The sequence below is a fragment of the Pongo abelii genome, chromosome 9, assembly GCF_028885655.2.
Source record: "Pongo abelii isolate AG06213 chromosome 9, NHGRI_mPonAbe1-v2.0_pri, whole genome shotgun sequence".
NCBI classification, from domain to species: Eukaryota; Metazoa; Chordata; class Mammalia; order Primates; family Hominidae; genus Pongo; species Pongo abelii.
Window position 1 is genome coordinate 31,131,870 of NC_071994.2, and position 25,664 is coordinate 31,157,533.

Here is a 25,664-nt window from a genome sequence, read left to right on the forward strand (position 1 = left end):
CTGAAGAAATAACAGGTGAACATGTATAGCAAAAGACAAAAACCTACAGATTCAAATAGCTCAGAGAACCCTAACAGGATAAACTCAAAGAAATTATACCCAGACACACTATGATCTAACTGATGAAAACTAAAGACAACAACAAAAACAAAAAACAAAAAAACACTTCAAAGCAGCTAAAGAAAAATGATGTATAATCTATGGGGAAACAACTTGAACGACTGTAAATTTCTCTTCAGAAATCGTAAAAGCCAGATAGAAGTGGCATACTTAAAGTGCTTATAGAAAAGAACTGTCAGCTCAGAATTCTATATGCAGTAAAAATATCCTTTAGGAATGAAGGTGAAATAAAGACATTCTCAGATGAAGGCAAGCTAAGATAATTTGTTACCAACTTCAGAAGAATTGCTAAAGGAAGTTCTTCACAGAGGAGGAAAATGATACTAGAAGAAGACTTGGCAATATCAGGAATGAAGGAAGAGTGATCAAATGGTGAATATCTGGGTAAATACATACCTTTGGAACTCTTCAAAATATGTTTGAATATTTAAAGCAAAAATTAAAACACGGTCTTGTGGGGTGGCTAATGTACACAGATGTATTATATAAGACAACTATACTCTAAAGTGACCTAGAGAGTGGCAAGGTTTCTATTAATACATTCTACTTGAAGTGAATCCACACTGATTCAAAGCTGTGAAAAGACTGACTGGTAGATTCAGGAGTTTTCAGCCTGATCTCTCCATTATGAAGGCCCCATCAATTTTTTACCAAATGGTTTTAAGCAGTCATTGATGATCATTACCTAGACCCATTTTTCATTAGGAGTTACAAAATGAAGATACTCTAATTTCTTTATTCTTCTATTAGCTGGTATTCTTCAATAAAAAATAACCTTTTAAAGTCAGCTATTTGATTACTCTGAAGTATAACTCACATAGGAACGAGGGGATAAATAGTTTGACTCATACTTTTATTTACCACTTTCCAACATAGTGAGCTAGAATCACTATTTTTTCTAATTAAAAAAAATTGTATTTACTTATTTATTTTTATAGAGATGGGGTCTTGCTATGTTACCCAGGCCGACCTTGAACTCCTGGGCTTAAGCAATCCTCCCACCTCACACTCTCGAGTAGCTAGGGCTAAGACGGGTGCCCCACCTCGCCCGGTTTCAGAACCACTATTTTTAAATGGTAGCTATGTCAGAGGAAGATGCTGACTTAATCCTCATTGGCATAGTTTGGAATGGGTATAATTTACTCATTTAGAAAATTAAAGACCAGACCAGGCATGGTGGCTCATGCCTATAATCCCAGCACTTAGGGAACCCAAGGCGGGAGGATTGTCTGAGCCCAGGAGTTCGAGACCAGCTTGGGCAACAGGGTAAAATGCCATTTCTACAAAAAAAAAAATTGGTTTTAAATTAGGAGGGTGTGGTGGCACACCCCTGTGATCCCAGCTACTCATAAGGCTGAGGTAGAAGGATTACCTGAGCCCAGGAGGTTGAGGCTGGAGTGAGCTATGATGGCATCACTGCACTCCAGCCTGGGTGACAGAGCAAGACCTTGTCTCAAAAAAAAAGAGAAAATTAAAGACCAATGTCCAAACATTTAAATCATATAAGGTCTTTAATTATGGCAGGGAATATATAGGATGACATAATCATTTGGAATGCTTATACTATAATATGTCATACTTGCATTTTATTGCCATTGGATTATTCTGGGGCGTGTGTGTGTGTGTGTGTGTGTGTGTGTGTAATTTCTCCCTTAGATTATAAGATCCCCATGGACAGCAGGAAGCAGAGATCAAGCTGATACTCACTTACTAAAGGATTAACTAAAATACACAAGAAGTATATTGTAAGTCCAAAATCAAAGACAAAATCCTAGTAACTATGGTCTTCTCTTACAGTTTTGTTTTAAACCACTATTTTAAAAAATCAATTACTCTGTGCCAGCCATTATACTGAGTACTTTTCAGTTATTATTTTGTCTAATTCTCCAGCAATCTAGTATCTCCAACAATGGGATAAATATTAATAGTGTCTCATTCTAACTTATGGGATATGGGCAGTTTTGCTTTCTTCTTTATACTTGTTTATATTTTCCAAGTTCTTTACAATAATGAGAAGAAAAATATTTATTAAAATATGTGGTGGGGGTACAAAAAGGGATGAATAGGACGAGCACAGAAAATGTTTAGGGCAGTGAAACTATTCTGTATGATACTATAATGGTGGCTACGTGTCATGATATACTTATCAAGATCCATAGAATGTTCAACACCAGAGTGAACCCTAATGTAAATTATGGACTTGATATGTTAACACAGGTTTGATTGTAATGATTGTATCACACTGGACGGGGATATTGATAATGGGAGAAGCTGTGTATGTGTTGGGGCAGAGGATTTGGAAAATCTCTGTACCTTCCTCTCAGTTTTGCTGTGAACCTCAAACCCCTTTAAAACATAAAGTCTTTTATACATATATGCACAGAAAATAAACACGTAAGTTTGTTCAGAGCCGATGATAATTATGAAGGCTCAAGTAGTCTAAACATCTTGAGGAATGGGGAAAGAAGAAGAAACAGTGACCGGAGTGACCAGTGGCAGGTATGAAGCAAACTGATGGGCGAGCTGGGCCAGTATTAAAGGTGAAGAAGAGAGGCTTGAAGGTCACTGAGGCTGCTGTACACAAAGTCATTGTGGACAGCAGGATGCTAAAAGGAAGGATCTGCATGTATCCAAGGCAAGGAGTAGTTAAACCCAACAGCAAGACTGCTAAGCTGCAAGGAAAGAGGGAGTGAACATGAGTGTGTGTGTGCATGCACACTGATACCAGGGGAATATTATACAGCAGGTAAAACAAATCAGGGTGGTCACAGTCAAGGAGCACATTAACTTCATCTATGTTACTTGAACCGTTTTCTCAAGAATAAATTTTTATAGTATGCATACAAGTAACACATAAACACTTTTTGTTTGAGACAGGGTCTCGCTCTGTTGCCCAGGCTGGAGTGCAGTGGTGCCATCTCAGCTCACTGCAGCCTTGACCTCCCAGGCTCAAGCATCCTCCCACCTCATCCTCCTGAGTAGCTGGGACTAGAGGCATGTGCCACCATGCCTACCTAAATTTTGTACTTTTTGTAGAGATGGGGTTTTACCTTGTTGCCTAGGCTGGTCTTGAACTCCTGGACTCAAGCAATCCTCCCTTCTCAGCCTCCTAAAGTGCTGGGATTACAGGTGCAAGCCACCACACCTGTCCAACTTTTTTAAGAAAAGAATTCAAAGTAAGAAAAAAGTAAGCAAGCACATAAACATTAAGTGTTGTATCAGTCAGATGAGGGTTTGAATGAACCTAGAAATGGCTCTGCTTCTTATGAGCTATGTGACCCTGGATGAGTTAATGTACTTCTCTAACTTGAAATTTCTTATCTGTTAACTAAGGATAATACATCTGCATTTGCAGAGCTATTGTCAGAACTGAAAATACAGCAAACCTCAGGCTCAGTGCACTTGGCAGAACCCCTGATAAATGGTGGCTGAACATTTACAGATTTACACAAGAAGTAGGAAAGAACAGAATCTGGGTAACAGAAGAGAATGCCTGAGCCTCTAGGTATAAGAAGCACATGATGAGGGTGACCAATGTGGACAAGTCTGGCTGGCAGGAAAGAACAAGGGATCACAGTGTTCAACTGTGCAGCACTTACTGCAGTTCTCTTCATCGCTGCCATCGGGACAGTCCTCAAACCCATTGCACCGGAAGCGACCAATGATGCAGTGGATGCCGCTGGCACAGGGGAAGAAGGTCGGGCCACATTTCGACTTAGCCTTGGCTGCAGGAAGAAAAAGAAACAGCAAGACATCAGGAGATGTTCTCAGATGACTGCATACTCATCCCACTAACACTGAATGTGAAAATGAGTCCACTTAAGATTTATCTTAAAGTCCCTGAAGCTTTCTTCTCATTACCACCACCCACCTCAAACACCCAGCCAGATTGGACACCCACACGCCGCATTGTCTAGAGAGGAATGCTTCAAAAGTACCCAAGAGGCTAACATAGCCCCTGCACCACAGCAGGTGCCAATCAAAATGTGCTGAACGAAGCCATGAACAAAGAACAGGTAAGTAAATGGATGACGAGTAGATGAAGGTGCTGAAGCACCAATCAAAATTCATTCCCAGAATGTCAAAGGAACTGTAATCAACATTTAGTAAGTATTCACCATACTAGGCAGTGTGCTGAGAGCTTTGTATGGATCATCTCATTTAATCCACCCAGCAATCACCCAATGGGATGATGGGCAGAAAAGAGGTAACAAAACAGAACTGAAACTGCTATGCTTACAAAGACCTCCTTGCAAGGTTGGCTCTTCCTTGGCTGGAGTCTGGGAACTTGGATTTTGGGAGACTTTGCACCACCCTAACTAACAAGAGTGGCTCGCTGTGCCTAAACTGTTTATGCAAACAGTACAACTTACACTGAACACCCCTGCTTTCCTTCCTTCTGGGAGACTATAATTTTGGTACATGCTGAACAGAGGGTGCCTACGTGATCAGCCCCTGATAAAAATTCTGGGTACTGAGTCTCCAGTGAGTGTCCCTGGTGGATAACCTTCCACATATGTTGTTAGATTACAACCCATTGCTAGGGGAATTAGTGCATCCTTTGGACTCAACTGGGAGGGGACTCTTGGAAGCCTGAACCTGGTTTCCTCTGGACTTTATTCCATTCGTCTTTTACCTGTGTTGATTTTGCTTTGTATCCCTTTGCTGTAATTAATCACAGCCATGAGTATGATCATATACTGAGTTCTGTGAATCCTCCTGGCAAATCACTGAATCTGGGGTGGTCTTAGGAGTCCCAAACAAATGAGTATGGTTCTTATCACCACTTCATAAATGCGCTTTGAGAGATGAAGTGACTTGCCCAAGGTCACACAGCTGGAAAATCAAGCACCGGGTGAGGCCCAGCACGCAGATTCCAGAAGCCCTGATCTCAACCAACTCAACAGCATTGCCTCTCTCTCTGCCAGAGGCTGTCACTTTTCACAACAGAAGCCAGAATCCTGCTCCAAATAAATTCTTCCACTCATGCTGTACAAACAGTTTTAGCAGAAACTGCCGTAACTTGGGCTTGATTGAGTGTCCTGCTAAACCAAACAGCCCTGTGGGGTAATGTACTCTCCCGTTAATGGTTCTGGTGCTCTGGCTTGCCATTAAGAGATGTAAGATGAGATCTATTGCTACATCCCAGGTAGCAGGCCCTATGTAGCATCCCTCTTGTCTCCTGTCTTAGAGGCAGGACCCACGGTCCTCCAAGAAGGAATGGCCATTTCTTTGAAACAAACAGGCAATAAATTACCTCCATGTTCTTGCTGTCTGTAACATGCTGACTTTGACAACAGCCAACTCACAATCATCAGGGTTTTAAGGCCTGAAATGTTCCAGGTTTGAAAAACCCACGTGGCTTTGTTTCACCTTGGAACTTCTGTCATGGTACTGGTGTACTCTTCTCAAAGCATAAACTCAGGACAGTCCTGGGTTCAAATTCCAACTCTATTTTTTATGACTTCGGGCAAGTTTCTAAATTTTGCTGGACTTCAGTTTCCTTATTGTGGCATCCTGATAAGTAAGCAACAACAAGTAAGAGGGCCCAAGTCGGGGAGAACAATTGTTCCAAGAAATGGCTAATCACAAACCCACTGGCCCAACATCCTTTCATTAAATACCTTGTTCCACAAGTAGGCCCCTCCAGCACGACCCTATAAAACTTTCCTCCAGCCCCTGCTGCTTTGCAGATAGCCCCTTCGCTGCTGTGCTGCCTCTTGCACCTATTAAACATATTTTTGTACTTTTGCTAACAAATCTGCCTTTCTTTACCTATGACTGTCTTGGTATTCTTTTACCACCCACGACATCAGCCCCAACCAGTTGCATCCACAGCACTTATCAGTAAATTGGAGGTAACATCTACTTCCTCGGGCTCTAGTAAAGATTAAGTGAGATAATCTATACAAAACAGTATAGAGCATGGAATACAGTAGATGCTCAATTAATGGTAATGCTTATGCTATTTATCGTCATCCTCATCCTCATCCTCCTCCTCCTCATCATCACTAAATTCATAGAATTTAAAAACTGATCCTTGGGCTGACAGAATTTTTTTTCTGATGACCAAAGTTTAAAAAGCTTATTATGAAAGGTCTCTATAAACTGACATGAAGTGAAGTGATTTCCAGGACATACTGATAAGTCAAAAAAGTAAAGTAGAAAAGAGTATCTATAGTACTGATGGCAGCGGTGGGCTGTTCAGAGTGGCCGCTGCCATCACACCAGCTGCAGTGAGGAAGCGTGAGCTGTGGCGGCAGGAGTGGCTGCAGGAGCAGCAGTGGCAGCAGTAGGTCCCCTGTGCCCTGCATCCCCGAGGGAGCCAACAACCCCACCCTCACACGGCCTGGTAGGATCCGCTCCCAGACCTGAAGCCTCCACCACAGTCTTAATCTCCCTCTCCGCTGTATCCCAGGGGCCTGCGAGCACCCAGCTGAAGGCATAGCTGGGACGTATGGGACTGGCCCTGGAAGTGTCAGGTTCATTTGTGTGGGGTTGACTGGTGCCGCCGTACCACCTGCACCTTGCCTGCCACCCTGGGAGCCACTGTGATGGGGCCAGGCTGAATCGTCTGCTGGTAGGGAAGCAGTGTGGTCGGTCATGGAGAGGCTGGCAGAGAGGGGCACTGAGGCAGAGCTGGGCCCAGGGCAGTGCCACACTCTAGTGTCAGCAGAAGCACGGAGCAGGCAGGAGTCCCACCCTTCTGGGCATGGCTGCAGCCACCCAAATTGCAGCTGCAGATGCAGACATCTCTGCACTCTCGGGGGGGCCCAGGAAGGGCCCCCCTTACTCTCACAGGCTCAGAGGTGTCTGCTCCAGCTCCCTGGCCTCTCCCTGCTGTCAGCACCCACTCAGATCATGGAGCAAAGTTGAGGCTGAGCCTGAGCACTGTTGCAACCCAGCCGGATGTGCGCACGCTCAGGGCAGCACTGACACACAAGCCCCCTGCCACCTCAGCTGCCTCCGGACTTTGGGTGAAGACAAACATGGAAGGAAGACCAAGGGGGTGCTGAAGACAGCTTGGCACTGCCCTGCAGGTGCCCCTTGGTACAAACCTGGGCACCATGAAAGGCAGCAGGAGGCAGACATGCTCATAGGCGGAAGGGGTAGGTCCCAGGTGAAGCCCAGTCTTCAAGCCAGGGAAGGCCTGAGGCCTGAGGGCCAGGCTGTGGGTCCCGCAGACTGGAGTGGGAACTTTTCCAGGCTGTCCATGGATTAATCGGCACACACTTCCTCCCCTCTGAGGCCCATAAAAACTCTGGACTCAGCCAGACTTGAGGAGACAACAGGACAAGCTGCAGAGAGGAGCTACCCTCTCTGCTGAGAGCTGAACACTCATCAAGACACCCTGGCTATGGAGAGGAGCTGCCCACTGTGAGTCTCCTCTGAGCTGTTCTATTACTCAATAAAGTTCCCCTTTGTCTTGCTCACCCTCCACTTGTCTGCGTACCTCATTCTTCCTGGATGCAGGACAAGAACTAGGAACTCACTGAATGGCAGGGCTGAAAGAACTATAACACAAACAGGACTGAAACATTCTGTTTGCCCACCATGTTGTGGGAGACAAGAGGAGAGAAGAAGGAAGAGCTGTGGTCCTTTGGGGAGCCCAGACCTAGGAGCACCCCCAAGCCAGGGTTGTGATACCGTCTTTAGGGCTCTGTGGTTACTGGAGTCTCCAAGCTTCTGGGCACCACACTGCATTCCCCAGTGTCAGCCATGGAAGCTGCTTATGGTATGCCTGGTCCACCTGCAGCTTTGCAGGGAGCTGGCACCCATGCCGGTGCCTGCAGCTGCCTGCCCCACCACAGCTGGCACACCTGGCTGTGCAGTGGCTGAACTCCATGCTCGCTCACACAACCCTCACTGTTCTGCAACTGGCTTGCCCTTGGCAGGTATGGGATCTAGGCTGGTAGTGGGAGCCAAGCGCAGCCTGCCAGGTCAAGTAGGCAGAGAAGCCCAGCAGGCCAGAGCAAAACCTGGGCAAAGTTGCCACTGGCCACAGAAATTTCCAGTTGGCAAAGTGATACCCCAAAGATCCTGTAATAGTACTTTGCTGCCCTCCATATAAGAAAAGAAGGGGTATAAGAAAATATACATGTATTGGCTTATCTGTGCAAAAGAAATACAGGAGGATAAACCAGAAACTAAAGAGATTGGTTATCTATAGGGGGTGAGTGGGAAAGGAGTGGAAAAACATGGGGAACTGATATCAGACAAGATAATAGGATGAGAAGGTTACACATTTCTCCGAGTATAGTCTATCTGACTTAACATATACTTGTGTGAATATACTGAGAGCAGTATATATCTTAGAACTGTGGTAGTATTTTATATACCCCAAAAATAAACACTGAAAATCAATCACATGTGGGGAAAACTCAAAATGAAATATAAACAATAACAAGTAAACGTAACTGTATTACTAGTAAATAACACCACCACACTGAAGGGGATGGGGAAGAAAAGAACCAGCCTAAGTAACTCAGGAAAACAGTATGTTGACTAGATTCCATAAAGCTAAAGAAAAAAAAAAAAACTACAATACTGTACACTAGTTATATTTGTTTCTCCCAAGGGTATGGGTCATCAATTCTGAAACTATCTTCTGGGTGCACTAGGGTTGAACAAATATGTAAATATATTGTAAGATTTCTGTCAGAGAAAGAAGTTGCAAACAAAGAAAGTGGGAAGGCTAGGCCAGGCACGGTGGCTGACGCCTGTAATCCCAGCACTTTGGGAGGCTGAGATGGGTGGATCACGAGGTCAGGAGTTCAAGACAGCCTGGCCAAGATGGTGAAACCTCGTCTCTACTACATATACAAAAAAATTAGCCAGGCATGGTGACAGGCACCTGTAATCCCAGCCACTCAGGAGGCTGAAGCAGAGAACTGCTTGAACCCGGGAGGCAGAGGTTGCAGTGAGCTGAGACTGCGCCACTGCACTCCAGCCTGGGCAAAAGAGTGAGACTCATCTCAAAAAAAAAGACATCTTCAAAAAAAAAGTGAATCGTGAGGCTTTGGTTCATTGAAATTGAACCAAAATTTCCAATGGAAATTTGAAGGAATTGGAGGTCACCAGTATGAACCCAAGGGCTTTAAAAATTAGACAGACAGTATGGATGGATGGATGGATGGATGGATGGATAGATGGATGGATGGACGGATGGACAGACAGACAAAAATAAATATTGACTTGTGTGTATGTATGGGATAGTGCACATACATACATTTCCTAGCTCTGTCTGCTGAGAGAGACTAGAAGCAGTACACCTCAACAGCAATAAGCACACCTAGCACCCAGATCTTGGTTCCTAAATACCATTATCCAACAAAGAGAACCAACCTCCTTGGAGAAATGGTTGATTCCAGGAAGAATATACAAACAAGATGAACCCAGAGTATCTTCTGTTGCCAGAAGTGTCAAAATAATGTAAGTAAGTGTCCAAATATCATGGGAGCATGTCAAAAGGACACAGAAGTTAACCTGAAGTTCCCAATAGCCAAAGCTAGAACCATCCAAGCAACAAAATCAACAACAGTATCAGATTATGACACAGAGAATAAAATAAATATCTGAGGCCAACAAAATAAGGATCTAGTACCTGAGACTGATACCAAAAATTGTTGAATAAGTAAGTAAAAAGGGGAGAAAGGAAAGTTCTTCCTTATTGAAGACTTCTCATTAATAAATGTAGAAGAGGTGCGGGGAACAGAAAGTCACCACGAAACAAACACTATTGTAATAACTGTTACAGGCAAGATCTGGCAATGGATGCTAAAATTAGAAAATAAACACTTGAGGAGAAACAGGATATGCACAGTGTCAAAGTATCTTCCGCAATGTTATTAATTACAAAGAGAAAAATAGTAACTTGACAGTGGAGAAACTTGGTAGATACCACCTCAGCCAAGTGACCATGGTCAACATCATCAGTAATGAGATACATCAACATACATCTTATATGAAGATACATCCCTTCATATAAGATGCTGTGTCAGGGGTCCCCAAGCCCACACAGATTCAACGATTCACTAGGCTAACTCCCAGGACTCGGCATATAATCAAAGCTAAGATTTCTTACAGTGAAAGGATAAAAAGGCCAAGGAAAAAGGTATATGAAATGAAGTCACAGGAAACCAGGCTCAAGCTTTCACAAGTATTCTTCCAGGGTAGACACACAGGATGTGCTTAATTCCTCCAGCAACAAGTTGTTGACAACATGTGTGAAATGTCATCCACCAGGGCAGCTCATTAGAGGCTCAGTGCTCACGGTTTTTATGAGAGGCTGGTCACACAGGCATTCTCGGCACACCAAATTTCCAGACTTCCAGCAGAAAAACAGCATCAACTACACTGTCTGCACAGCCAGTTTAGGCACAGTGAGCCACCATTAACAGTTGGGTAATGGGAAACCTACTGAAATTGAGGTTCCTGGATGCCAGCCAAGGACCAATGTTCCAAGCAGACTTTTCAAAGGGCAGCAGTCAGGCCTGCTGTGTTAATGCTTTTTCTGCACAGATGGGCATTTTAGCTTCTGCCGGGAAAGTCTACAGTAACAGAAAAGCAGAGGAGTTCCATTTTCCAGGGTCAGGTTTGCCCCTCTGCCAGCTCTCCAGCCATCGTGTCCTTCCAGACAGGTTCAAGCTTCTGACACATGGTCCTTGATCAGCCACTCTTGTTCTGGTCACCTTTTGAGGGATCAGGGAAGAACGCTTACAGGCTTTGCCATCTACGCTGACAGTGTTTCCTCATAAGCCTCAGCACATCACTCCTCTACTAAGAAGGTCACTGCCTTCCCGTTACTTTAGAATAAAACCTAGAGTCATCATGCTGCTCTCCAATTCCAGGCTTTCTCATGAAGGCCATGAAGATCTTCCCATCTTGGAAATCAAACTACACAGGCTTCTTTGTTCCTTCTCAAGCCCAGCCAGCATTTTCCCACCTCAGGGCCTTTGCACTCTCTGTTCCCACTGCCTGGAATGTCTTTTTCCCAGGGCTCAGCACGGCTCACTCCTCCATCTTACTCAGTCTCTTGAATCATTGCACTATCTGCAGTAGAACCTACGCTCCCACCCTTAGTCGCTCTAACCCTCAGCCTTCTATTCTTTCCCCTCACAGGACACATCACTACTTGATCTCACCAGTTTTGTATTAAGCTGTTTGGCTAACGCCCCTGCCTTCCAGTCTCCAAGAACGTACACTCATTTGCATACTTTCATTTACCATTTTTAAAGGAGCTGCACCGTACAGTGCCTACACCATGTGCCTCATAAATATTTGCATAATGTCCAAATGAACCTATAAAAGGAAAGAGTGAGGCTGGAGAACATGGCTAGCATTTTCTGAATGCTTAGTATGAGCTAAGCACTGTGCTCTGTTTCACAGATATCTTTTTCTTTAAGTTCTCACACACACACAAAAAACATTTTACAGATAAGAAAACTGAGGTCCAGAAGTGAAGTAACTTGACACTGCTAATAAACAAAGTCAAGGTTCAAATCTTTCCCTTGGCACAGCTGCTCTGCCGCCTCCTTAGATTTCTCTAAGGACCGGCCCAGCTCCAGAGGACTAGGTTTTATGGGAGAAAGAGAAAAGAGTGAAAATATGAATAATTATAAACGAATTAGCCATCATTCAATTAACCGGCTCTTTGGCCCTGCCCTTGCACCCTTTTCAGGAATTACTAATGAGACTTCCTGCCTGGTCAGCATGCTCAGTTGCTGTTTATGTCAGGGAAGCCTGTCCTGTTATGATTTACATTTGCATCATCACACGCCTGCAAAGCAGATCACAGGCAACCAGCCGAGTGCCTGGCAGGGGCAGAGAGAAGCCTATCCCAGACAACAGCTGTCAGCTGCTCCCTGCCTGCATGACTTGCTACAGGGCTGTGGGGAAGGGGGGTCCTGGGCAAGGCCCCGACTGTCCCTCTCTCACCCGCCATTTCCACAAAGGGGAGATTTCCTCATAGAACTCAGCAGCGCCCAACAGAAGGCGAAAGACTGACCCTGCCTGTCTTTAAAGTAGCCCTGACAAAGGCAGACAGGGTGACTCTGTTCCACTGAACACTTGAATTCACCACTTTTCAAGGATCTGGTCCACAAACTTTTCAAAGCGGCAGCTTTCATTAGCAGGAAGATGGGGACCAAGGGTCTCCTGTGGGTTGGGTTTATTTCCTGATCTAAGTCCTCTCCCCACTTTTTAGAGCGAGCCTACTTCCCCACAGTTCTGGAATTCACAGACCCGCAAAATAAAAAATAAAAAACTAGGTAAGAGTAGAGGAAACACTAACACAATTGCCAACTTTTTATTTTACACAAAGACTTACAAAAACACCCGCAATGAGCTCTACTTACTAATGCCCTAAATAAACAGCTGCCTTAGCATCCAAAATGCAGGAAGGCAAAGTCTCAGAGTAAAGAACTCTCTACCCTGAAAGGGCAGAAACTTTATAGCTACATGTTCACTAGATGTCCTTATTTTTCCCATTTCACCAGAGGCCAGTGATAACCAGGTCATAAATCAGAGACAGTCCTGGGACCAATATTTGGGGTCCATGTGAGAACTAGAGGGGGCCGGGAGGCATTCCAGTGTCTCCAGGTTGTGATATCCTAAGGACAAAGACTCGTAACAACTGGGGCACGCAGGCAGTCCACATACGTGCACTCACTAACTAATTCTCATGTTCCACAGATGAGAAAACTGAGGCTCAAAGAGGCAACTGGACTTGCCCAAAGTCACATAGCTATTTAGGGTCAGACTGGTCTACAGTCCAGTTCTTCTGCTCTTGAGTCCAGCTTCTTTTAACTACACTACACTTTAGGCAGGGTACCCTAGAGCCATACCTGATCAAACCCCTCATCTGGGACAGGTACAGGAGAGACTCCCAAGAAAAAGCCCCTCTCCCACAGGAGCAGAACTTTCCAGGCCTTGTATAGAAGGCTCTTCCCCAGACTTCATGTGTGTAGCTCCCAATCTGCCTGGGAAGGGCTCAGGGCTGCTCAAGGTCCTGGAGGATGATGGAAACTTCAGCGTGGGCTTGCTGTCTCTGGCCACCTCCCCAGATTCTTCCCAGGCAGCAATCACACAAAAGAGCTGGACAGAGGCTGCAATGTGGAAGCCTCTCTGTTCCACCAGAACAGCCATGAAGTCAGCTAATCAGACCTGCTGCATCTCTCAGGCTATGGCAACAGCTCCTGCTGTAGCTGTGGGTCTCCAGGATCTCTCTTCTAGACCTCTGTGGTTGGCCAAATGAGCAACAGCTACTCACCTTCAACCCCTGCTCACCTCCCACTCCTGCCCCAGGATCCTGCCAGTATGTGGCTGAGAGAGCCCAACGAACAAGGAGCTGTTCCACAATATCACCACCCTTGCTTTTATAAACACAAGACACAGCTCACTGTGAAAAAGTCAAACCATGGAGAAACATACAAAGACAGATGTAAAATTTATAACAAATTGCCACCACGTGGGGAAGTATACTGTGGACATTTTGGTAAACATGCTCTTACAGCGTGGTCTCAAAAACCAGTGTGTGCAAATGGATTGCCCCAGGACCTTGTTAAAATGCAGTGGGTCTCGGGTGGAGCCTGGGATCCTGCATTCCTAACAAGCTCCCAGGCAATGCTGCTGGCTCCAGGTACCACACTTCCAATAGCAAAGGGCCACTGTCTTGTTCACTGTGTATCTCCAATGCCCAGAGAAGTGCCAGGCACACAGACTACTCAATAATTACTGACTGAATTAACAGGCAGAAATCCGAGCATGCAATTTTACTTAAATGCACCCTTAAAATATATGCTATTCTAAAACCTGTTTTTGCTACATAATATATTGTGACATCTTTTCTTGTCAATAACTACTGGTACACATCATCATTTTTAATGGCTAAGGGTAACTCTACTGTGTCTATGTACCCATAAATCCCATTACTGATGGACATTTGGGGTGTTTTCAATAAACAATGCACAGCCAGATATATATATTATTTTTCCCACTTGTATATAATCTCGTGAAGGTATAACTGCTAGGTCAAAGGATATGCATGTTTTACATTTTGGTATCCTTTTGACTGTTGACTGCCTCCTCCCTGAGGAACTGGTATTGTCTTCTGGCCACAGATGGCTATGAGAAAAGCCTCCAGCCTAGGATTGTCTGCGATGGGCTGATTCTCTCATGTTGGCAATGACGCTCCTAGAAGCACAAAGGCTGAGAGCATCCCATGGTTCCTCTGCATTTTTGTTAAGTTGCTCCTTAACTGCTGCTGCGCTCTATTATTCTCCATCCATCTCTGTCTCTTTTCATTTTAACATCTGTGTATTTCATTATTCTGCAGAGTAGGGGACATTCCTGTCTGGTCAAGGAAACCATGACTCTTCTTTTTATCATTCTAAATTTGCACCGGGTACAGGGCATCAATCTTTGCTGGAATTGGTTTCCCTGGGTTGCCGGAATCATGGGAAAATGCAGTGTCCTCCTTCTGGGAGATGCTCCTTGAGTTGACTTTCCTGGGCTACATGGTCTCCTTTGACTAAGGACCCTGACAAAGGGCAAGGGCAGGCTCTCACTCTTAGGACTGTCCTACTTGCCAGTATTTCTCCAGAATTCCCCATCCTCTGGGGCAGTGTCGCAGAGAACAAGTCAGTGATCCACCTGCAGCAGGATCCCCAGGGACGCTTGTGAATATGCAGATTCCTGAGTCTCTCCCCTAGCGGAATCTGCATTTTTACTAAGCACACTAAGGATCCCAATGGGCACTAAAATGTGAACATCCTACTCTGACCGATTCTACCACCTTCTTATACCCACAGAGCAAACGGCCTCATCATTCCTTTCTTCCTGATGTTATTGCTGCTCCAAGAATCACGGCTACACAGCCAATGTGGGACCTACTCTGGCCATGACTCCTTCAAGCCAAGTCTAATACACCCCAGAAAGAGGAGTTACCATGAGATGAATATCCACAAGGAAACAACTGGCCTCTTTATGATCTTTCCGCCTTTCAACACTGCTCTCTTCTTCCCCATTTGTGTGCAAGATACAAATTCTGCTTCACACACAAAAGCTGTGGGCTCATACACAAATGGTTGTTGTTTAAGCAAAAAGGCCCTTTTTAGAGCTTTGAAACTTACTCAGTTCTGTCTATTTTGTAAGGATTTACATTTACCTGTGCCCAGCAGAAAATAGGATTAAAGAGGCAATAAATAATCTGCCCCTGTTTGGCCAATATCAGAATACTCCTAAGCATTCTATTACCTGTCTGGTGCTGAGTCAGTGGTGTGGGGATTCAAAAGCGAAGCTGACAGGCTCTCTCTGTGATAGTGGAAGACAGAGACAGGTAAAGGAGCCTCTGCATGTAATGCAAATAGTGCCCTGATGGGGGAGCTATAGGATGCTTAATCCCAAACTAGGGAGGAGGCTGACATCAGAACAGGCTTCTCAGGGGAAGGTCGGTTTCAGCTGAGGTCGGCCACGGTCTAGGCGGAAAAGCAATGTAATATTTACAGCGTGAGGCCTTACTCATTCCGTTTTTCATTCCACTAATATTAATTCACAAACTCTGTGTCACACCTGCAAACAATGAGAATACATCGAAGACACCTAGGCCACATTTGAAATTTTAGTGTTTGTGAAATTGTGGAATCAAAGATATTCCAAGCTGCCTGTGTAAAGGCCTGGAGGCAGAACAATGTGGTAAAGGAGGAACTGAAAGGAGGTCAGTATGAACATGCTTCTCATATCCGTAAAAGTACCTAGTATCTTTTCATTAATTAAAAAAATTAAAAGTCCTATTTCTCATAAAAAAAAAATGTGCTATGAACCAGTTACAATTCAGCTCACTGTAAAGATGTGAGAATGACAAGGGCTAATCAAAAGTACATGTTAGAAAAGAAAGTCTAAAATTTACATAATTTGAATCAACATGCACAGCTCCTCAAAGTGAAAACCGACATGTGGCCATTGCTAGCTAAACACTGCAAAAAGTGGTCGATCTGATGTTGCTGCTATTAATATATTCGGTCCTCTAGCTCATTTGGTAAAAGGTCAAACTGGTTCCTTTTAAAATGACTTCATGGTTGGGGACAAGAAAGCAAAGAAAGCCTTGTAAAAATAACTGACTTCTAAAAAATAATCTGCCTGGATTCTCCAGGAAATCTGGGGGCTAAATGGGGGGAGCTCCTTTATTGTGGTCCCAAGGCAGATGACAGACAGCCCAGAAAGCAAACTCACTCCTGGAATTCTAGCCTTTGCAAAATGTATGGCTTGAGCAAAAAGCCCTTTGCTTGTTGCAACAGTTGAGCTCCACATGACTACTGGGGTAGACTCCAAGTTTTATTGATCAGATATTGCAATGTATTATTTCTTCCTAAAATAACATATTGGCTGTTTCAGACGTACGCACTGGGGAGTGAAAGAGCAACAGACCATACGCTAACTGGAATATAAATACAGAAAGAAGGCATCCAGTTGAAACAGCTTTGCCAGAAGATTCTCTCATAGAAAATTCTTTCCAAAACTCTTCTCTTTTATGCTGAGAAGAGGAGGTCTACAGCCTAGGGTTAAGAGGTCAGAAGGACTCAGAGTTAAGAAGCACCCAGGTTTCTGGGCCGGGCGCGGTGGCTCACGCCTGTAATCCCAGCACTTCGGGAGGCCGAGGCGGGTAGATCACGAAATCAGGAGATCGAGACCATCCTGGCTAACACGGTGAAACCCCATCTCTATTAAAAAGACAAAAAATTAGCCAGGTGTGGTGGCATAAGCCTGTAGTCCCAGCTACTAGGGAGGTTGAGGCAGGAGAATCGCTTGAACCCAAGAAGCGGGGATTGCAGTGAGCTGAGATTGCACCACTGCACTCCAGCCTGGGCGACAGAGTGAGACCGTCAAAAAAGAAAAGAAAAGAAGCATCCAGGTTTCCACCTCAGTTCCACCACGTAATCACTGAGATCTTGGATGAATCACTTAACTTCCCTCAGCCTCAGCATCCCCATCTGTAAAAGGAAGATAAAGATGGTATAGAACTCCCGAGCTGCTGTGAAAATAAAATGAGATTTTGCATGTAGAGAATACAGCAAAATGCTTGCTATCTGGTAGAGATTCAGTAATGCCCTCCCTTCCCTAACATGGTTCATGGTTCTACAAATTGCTTTTCACATAGACGGCTAGTCCTGAGAAAAATGACGTGGAAATCAATGTAATGTTTAGACAGTCTAAGGCTTTGCTCTTTCAGTTATTCATTCCACCAACATTAATTCTCAAACTCACTTTATGCCACACACAGAACCAAGTGTGGGGGCTGCAAAGAGAAGAGAACGATTCCTGCTAGCAAGAGGCCCTTAGCTAAAAAAAACACCTGGCCAAGAGAAAGAGAAAGAAAAAGAGACAATAAACAGATGATTGCAATGAGATGTGGTAAGTGCAACATAAGCTGTATCAACATTTGCCTTTCAACAGTTAATTATGGCTAGGTGTGGTGGCTCACACATGTAATCCCAGCACTTTGGGAGGCCAAGACGAGTGGATTGCTTGAACTCAGAGTTCAAGACCAGCCTGAGCAACATGGTGAAACCTTATCTCTACAAAAAAATACAAAAAAAAATTTAGCCAGGCACACGCCTGTAGTCCCAGCTACTCTGGAGGCTGGGGTGGGAGGATTGCTTCAGCCCAGGAGGCAGAGGCTGCAGTGAGCTGAGATTGCACCAATGCACTCTAGCCTGGGTGACAGAGCAAGATCCTGTCTCAAAAAAAAGTTAATTACAGCAGTTAAGCAGTTAGGTGTCAGCCTGCCTGGGTTCAAATGTTGTCTCTACCACTTATTGGCCATATGATTTATGGTAAGTTGGTTAGCCGCTCTGTGCCTCAATTTCCTTATCAGGAAATGGAGATATGAACACTACCAACCTCGCTCAGTTGTTGTGGGGATTAAATAAGACAATGTAATAATTACTTGGCACTTTTTCTGGAACAAAGTATTAGCTATGATAGTTAACACTATATTTGCTATTGTTTTATACATTACATCTTATTATTATTTGACATTACACTACAAAATATAGTATTATAAAATATAAAATGTAGTATTATGTAGTATTGAGTGTTACAGATTATCAGCAATATTATACAGTATTAGCTATTATTACTATTCCCATTTATTATTATTATCATTTCAGACACTTTGCCCAGCAATGGATGCTTAATTAATATGTGGGGAATGGCCAGAATGCAAAAGGAACTCAGAAAGAGTGGGACCCACTCAGCCTGGGGAAGCCAGGGAGTACTTCATAAACCCGTGCTATTTTAGTTGGGTATGAAAGATTATTAGGAGTGTGTTAGTGAAAAAAAAAGAGGGAAGGACACTCCAGGCAAGAGGAATAGCATGAACTAAAGCTCAGAGTTGAAACAGGTTATGGCTTGTACAGAAATCTGGGAGAAGTTAGGGCACCTGGGACATGGGCTATGCGGCAGGAGATGCGTCTGGGAGCGAGACAGACAGGACTGTCTGGAATTATCCTGGAAGCCAACAGACATCTTTCTAAAGGAAAGTGATGTGTCAGATTTGTTTTTTCTGAAGAAACTTTTTATATGAACTCACAAAGATCTCATGAGGCTATTGGAAGTCAAGGAAATCTCCTCATCCCCCCAAAAGCCTGAGGGAGCAGAAGAGACAAGCGCATAATATTCTTTGTACTTTTAGAAAGAAAGACACTATAAACCATAACAGAATTCAAAGTGGCTATCACTGACCTTTAAAGTACTTTTATTATGAAGAATGACAGGGGAAAAAAAGGCAAAACTTCCACCAAACAAGTTTGGGATTAGGAAATTATAATGTAAAGAGGTTTTTAAAGGTTATTTATTTTGGCTATTTGTAATGCACACACATATGTGGATAAAGAGGTTTTTGTGTGCATATACATTGGAATGAAAATTCTAGAGAATTTATAAGCAGGAAACTAAGATATTCCCAACCGCTGCTTCTACAGACAAATCTTGAGGGGTGAGGAAAGATCTAAAAAGATAATAAATAAATGTGGGTTAGGCAACTGAGCCTCTGGAGGCTTTTCACTACTTGGTGGAAAAACTTCCTGACAGTGGATCCGAGTTCCTGGGATTAAGACCAGATGTGGGCACAGAGATTCAGGGAGAACAGAATAGTTTCCACCTAAAAAAAAAGAGTATTTCAGTAAAGGTATCATCCAACCGCATGAAAGGTGATATCTAAGGGATGACTCCTAACAAGCGGTAGAAAAAAAGTGAGACAAAAAAAAGAAAATGAGTGAAGAATGTAAGAATCACAGACAGTTTTCAAGTTTGAATGAACTCAAAGAGGACTCCATTCTAGACCCTTTTCCATCTCACTTAGGCAAGGAGGGTTATCTTTGCCAAAAGAAGAAGGGTTTACTTTTCAGAGCCTCCACCCTCTCCCATCCCCCTGGCTCCTGGCAAACCTTGAGGTTTTCCTTCTTCAAACATCCTCGCTTCCATGGCATATTCTTTGCCTTCGGACTCCAAAGAGGAAGCTCATTTCTGATGAGCTCTCTAGAGGCATCTCTGAAAGGTTTTCTTGGCCCTCCCCACACGATCCACATAAACAGCAGAACCCTAAAACTCAGGTTTTGTCTCAAAACACCTACAAAGGGCAGATATAAAGGCCTACAATGTGAAGATAAGCCACTGTAACACCCACGGAAACTCAGATACATCAGAGGTGAGTGTGTCAACAGGGCAAAGAGGGAGGGAGGCTCCTCCAGGCTGTTCCCACAGCCTGCACAAGAAAACATTCTCTGTGTCATGATGTAACTTGAAAACAACTCTTTTGGGAAAATAGTACATTAACGCACCACAAGTCTTGCTCTAGGAAAGGCATCCTGAAATTTCTATAATGCCTTCTACATCAGTCACAGGAATCAGAAAATCCCATGGCTATCATCTCTTGGTAGTTATGAGCTAACTTTAACAACAAAATACTGATCCTCAGCTTCTAATTTATCCATAAAAGCAGTGCCTTCAATCCTGGCTGCATATTAGAATAGCCTGGGAGGCTCAAAAAATATTTGAAATCAGGAGAGTATAAGTGGCTATACTAATATCAGACAAAATCGAATTTAAGACAAAAAAAAAGTTCAGTTCCTAGAGTCAAAGTAGAACTTTATGATAAAATAGCCAATATGTCTTCTATCAGGAAGACATAATTACATGTACTTAAAAACAGAGCCCCAAGATACTTGAAGCAAAAACTGACAGAATTAAAGGGAGAAATAGTCAGTTAAACAACGATAGAAACTTCAGTACTCCATCTTCAATAATGGATAGAATAACTAGGCTGAAGATCAACAAGAAAATAGAAGGCATGAACACCACCACAAAGTGGACCTAATAGATGTCTACAGGACACGCTACCCAACAACCACAGAACACATTCTTCCCAAGTATACATGAAACATTCTCCAGGACAGACCAAATGTTAGGACATAAAACAAACCTCAATACAGTTAAAAGGAATGCAATCATATAACATATGTTCTCCAACCACAATGGAATGAAATTAGAAATCAACAACAGAAGGAAATTTGTGAAACTCACAAGTATGTGGAAATTAACACACTCCTAAATAACCAATGGGTCAGAAGATCAAAAATAAAATTAAAAAATAATTTGAGATGAACGAAAACAAAAGCATAACATACCAAAACAAGGCTGAGAGTGAAAGTTATAGCTGTAAATGCCTACATTAGAAAACAAGAACGATTTCATACTCACACAAAAAAACTATTAGAACTAGCCGAGAGTGGTAGCTCATGCCTGTAATCCCAGCACTTTCGGAGGCTAAGAAGGGCAGATCACTTGAGCCCAGGAGCTGGAGACCAGCCTGGGCAACATGGCAAAACCCCGTCTCTACAAAAAAAAAAAAAAAAAAATTAATTAGCCAGGTGTGGTGGCCTGCACCTGTAGTCCAGCTATTTGGGAGACTGAGGCAGGAGTATCACTTGAGCCTGGGAGGTCAAGGCTGCAGTGATCTGTGATCACACCACTGCACTCCTGCACTCTAGCCTGGGCAACAGAGTGAGATCCTGTCTCAAAAAAAAAAAAAAAAACTATTAGAACTAACAAACAAGTTTAGCAAGGTTGCAGGAGACAAGGTGGATATACCAAAATCAATTGTATTTGTATACACTAGCAATCAACAATCCAAAAATGAAATTATGAAAACAATTCCATTTCCAATAGTATCAAAAAGAATAAAATACTTAGGAATAATTTTAACAAAAGAAATGTAAGACTTGTACACTGAAAACTACAAAATATCACTGAAATAAAGAAGACCTAAGTAAACAGAAAGCCAACCCATGTTCAAAAATTGAAAGCTTTAAAATTTAAAATTGGTTAAGATGGCAATACTCCCCAAATTGATCCACAGAGTCTATGGAACCCTTATACTAAAATCTCAGCTAGCTTCTTGGCACAATGGACAAGCTGATCATAAATTCATATGAAAATTCAAGGGACTCTAAATAGCCAAAACCATATTGAAAAAGAAGAACAAAATGAGAGGACTAACACTTCTCAATTTAAAAATGTACTACACAAAGCTACAATAATCAAGACACTGTGGTTATTGGCATAAGGGTACACATATGGATCAATAAAATAAAATTGAGTGTCTAGAAATAAACCTTTACTTTTCTAGTCAATTGATTTTTGACAAGAGTGCCAAGAAAATTCACTGGATAGTCTTTTCAACAAATGGCTGAAACAATTGGAAATTCACATATGAAAGAAAGAAACTGGACTCCTATATTCCATATAACGGAATTAAGTACTGATACATGATACAACACAGATGAACCTTGAAAACATTATTCTAAGTCAAAGAAGCTACATACAAAAGGCCACATATTGTATGATTCCATTATATGAAATGTCCAGAATAGGCAAATCTGTAGAGACAAAAAGTGGATTAGTGGTTCCCAGGGACTAGGAGAGGGAAGAATGGGGAATGACTGCTAATGGGTACATGGTTTCTTCTTGGGGTGATTAAAATGTTCTAAAATTAGATAGTAGCAATAAATTGCATAGCTCTCTGAACATAACCAAATAAAGAACAAAATTTTCTGGTAAATCCTAAGATCTAAGAAGACTGATGACATCAGAAATGAAAGAGTTGCTTTTTTCCAGGAAAGTCCTAATTAGCCAAATTCCTCCCCAGGCAAAGTTAGGCAATACTGGGGGATGTAGTGGGGTGGGGGTGGATGACCCTTCTGGTCTTAAAGTTTGAAGTTTACATTTGTTTTATGTCAGTTCCTTCCTCAGGGAAGGACTTTCAGGCCTCTCAAAAAAGTATCAAAGAGCTGAAACTCACCATATCACCACATCCAGACAATGAAATGCAGAGACCCTCTATTCATCATAATCGTTTCCTTGCCCTTTCCCAGTTCCTGTTTTCTTACACATTGTTACATTTCTTCCCTGCTATACAAAGCTAGTTTTAGTGGGTCAACGTATTAGTCCCTTCTAATAAAGATACACCTAAAGACATACCCAAGACTGGGTAATTTATAAAGGAAAGAGGTTTAATTCACTCACAGTTCAGCATGGCTGGGGAGGCCTCAGGAAACTTACAATCGTGGTGGAAGGGTAAGCAAACGTGCTTCTTTACATGGCGGCAGCGCGAAGTGCCGAGGCAAATGAGGGAAAAGCCCCTTATAAAACCATCAGATTTCATGAGAACTCACTCACTGTCACGACAACAGCATGAAGGTAACCATACTCATGATTAAATCACCTCCCACCAGATCCCTCCCGTGACACATGGGGATTATGGGAACTACAATTCAAGATGAGATTTGGATGGGGACACAGCCAAACCATATCAGTCAGGGAGATGGATTTGAGACTGACTGAGCTCCCATCTCCTAAGCTGCAGCACCTGATTAAAGGCTTCTTCCTTAGCAATAATCGTCGTGTCAGTGATTGGCTTTCTGTGTGTCGAGTAGCAGGACCTAGACTGAACCCCTGGTGTTTCAGTAACAAAAAGAAAGACTTACCTGGCCCCAAAATGTCAATACTTTTGAGGTTGAAGAACCAACCCTGTACTAGGAAAAGGTCAATACTCTTGGATTTTTTGCCTTTTCAGCTTTACAGAAACTTTATATTCTATATCACATGGGCTATAGCCCATATTAATGGTTAAGACTATAAAGTTATTTTTATAACAGAAATCAAACAGACATGGATTCAAACCCTGGATCTACGCCTTACCAGAACAGTGACCTTGGACCTAACTGCCCTGGGCTTCTCCTCTCTCATCTGTAAAATGGGAGATGAAACTGACCTTACAGGGTAGTTGGGAGGACTACATGAGAAGATGCCTGTCTAAGGCTAAGAGTTTTTATTACTATAACTACTGTTTTGTTTTTTTTTTAAGTTCCCAAAGTGGCTTGGTATCAGAAAATGGGTGACTGGGTCACCTAAAAATAGGGCTATTTTATCCAGTAACAATATGCAAACTGGCAAATTTTATGAGCTAATAAGCAATTGAAACATACAGTTGATATTCCTCACTACTACATTATAATCTAGCTAAAGAGAGACTTACCAAAGACCCAGTTGCCATAGTAATAAAAAGTTTCTGTGGGTCTTACTGATAAATGCTTTCCATTTTCCAGGCTGGGCTTTATGCACAAGCCCCCTGTGGTCGAGTCTTTTCTACTTACTAAACCTATTATCTTTCTGCTGCTCAAAAACCAATTTATTATAGTGAAAAGAATCACCCAAAACAGTGCATGATGACAGCCTGTCATTTATTGTGGGTTTTTGTAATGGAGCTCCCCAGTTAGTAGTATCAATTAGCAGCTCAATAAGACATGCAGCTGCTTCTTAGCAGCTCAGTAAGACATATTAAACCACCTTCCATTACCTCCACTATGCCAGGTACCAGCACAAGATTCCTTCATCCTTGGCCAGGCGCAGTGGCTCACACCTGTAATCCCAGCACTCTGGGAGGCCAAGGCAGGCAGATCACTTGAGGTCAGGAGTTGGAGACCAGCCTGACCAACATGGTGAAACCCCGTCTCTACTAAAAAAATACAAAAATTAGCCAGACGTGGTGCCACGTGCCTGTAGTCCCAGCTACTTGGGAGGCTAAGGCAGAAGAATCACTGGAACCCAGCAGGCGGAGGTTGCAGTGAGCCAAGACTGCACCACCCAGACGTGGTGCCACGTGCCTGTAGTCCCAGCTACTTGGGAGGCTAAGGCAGAAGAATCACTGGAACCCAGCAGGCGGAGGTTGCAGTGAGCCAAGACTGCACCACAGCCTGGGCAACAGAGCGAGACTCTGTCTCAGGGAAAAAAAAAGATTTCCTCATCTTTACCGTAAATGAGGAAGAGGAAGACACTCTTACTAAATGTTTATTGTGTGTTCTGGGCTTTCATGGACTTTACCCCACTTAGGCTCCACCAAAAAACTGTGAGGCAGGAATGATTACCAACACTGCACAGAAGACAGGAAGCATCACAGTGGTTAAATAACCTGTCCAGGGACACACTTTTATACATATATTTATTTGTTATAAATTCATAATTTATTTTCATAAATTGAGTTGGCTGAGATAAATAGTTTAAAATGTGGAAAATGGGATGTTATAAGGAAAAGCAGAAAAGAAAGGTAACAGACAAAATGCATTCCACAAACTATTATATGATTACTAGTATCAGGGCTCAAATTTTAGTTGAGTTTCTTTGTGGCCAAAACAACAAAGGAAGCACGATCAACAGTGAGGATGGAGAGTAGTATCCAGAACATTAGAAGTGAACTCTTTATAAGACACGAGATTTTTGGTGCTCCCACACCATAACCCCATCACAAAAGCAAGTAAATCATAAAATGCGAGTCAGTTACAAAATTTGAACCCAGATCAGACTGAATCCCAATCCTACAAAGGCTACCCTAAGGAAGGATGAGTGTGAATTCATCATTCAAATTCCACATTCATTTCCTCAACAAGCAGTGTGGTGGGGTGATTAAGAGCAACAACTCTGGAGTTGGACCACTTAAGTTAAATCCCAGCTCTGCAACTTTCTAGCTACATGACTACATGATCTTTGATTGATGAGTTATATAACTTTTTTTTTTTTTTTTTGAGACAGAGTCTCGCTCTGTCACCCAGGCTGGAGTGCAATAGTGTGATCTCAGCTCACTGCAAGCTCCGCCTCCCGGGTTCACGCCATTCTCCTGTCTCAGCCTCCCGAGTAGCTGGGATTACAGGTGCCCACCCCATGCCCAGCTAGTTTTTTGTATTTTTAGTAGAGACGGAATTTCACAGTGTTAGCCAGAATGGTCTCAATCTCCTGACCTCGTGATCCACCTGCCTTGGCCTCCCAAAGTGCTGGGATTACAGGCATGAGCCACCGCACCCGGCTGAGTTATATAACTTCTGATGCCTCAGTTTCCTTATCTGTAAAATGAAGATGCCAATCATGATACCCATCTCACAAAACTACTTTGGAGATTAAATGTAAAGCACTTAAGACTTTTTAGACTCCATTAC

The 25,664-nt window shown here is 43.1% G+C and overlaps 1 protein-coding gene across 5 annotated transcripts in view; it reads right to left on the reverse strand.

Moving 5' to 3' along the window:
- The window catches only part of LDLRAD3 (low density lipoprotein receptor class A domain containing 3), a 287,626-nt gene that overhangs the window by 144,454 nt on the left and 117,508 nt on the right, over positions 1-25,664 (reverse strand). For 3 of the 5 annotated variants that reach the window (XM_024254933.3, XM_054524494.2, XM_054524492.2), the window contains one exon: positions 3,720-3,845. In XM_024254933.3, the coding sequence (XP_024110701.1) occupies positions 3,720-3,845 (126 nt within the window). Of the gene's footprint in view, positions 1-3,719; positions 3,846-20,877; positions 21,013-25,664 lie in introns of all 5 variants that reach the window. The other 2 variants (XM_063728474.1, XM_063728475.1) reach the window with 1 other exon arrangement.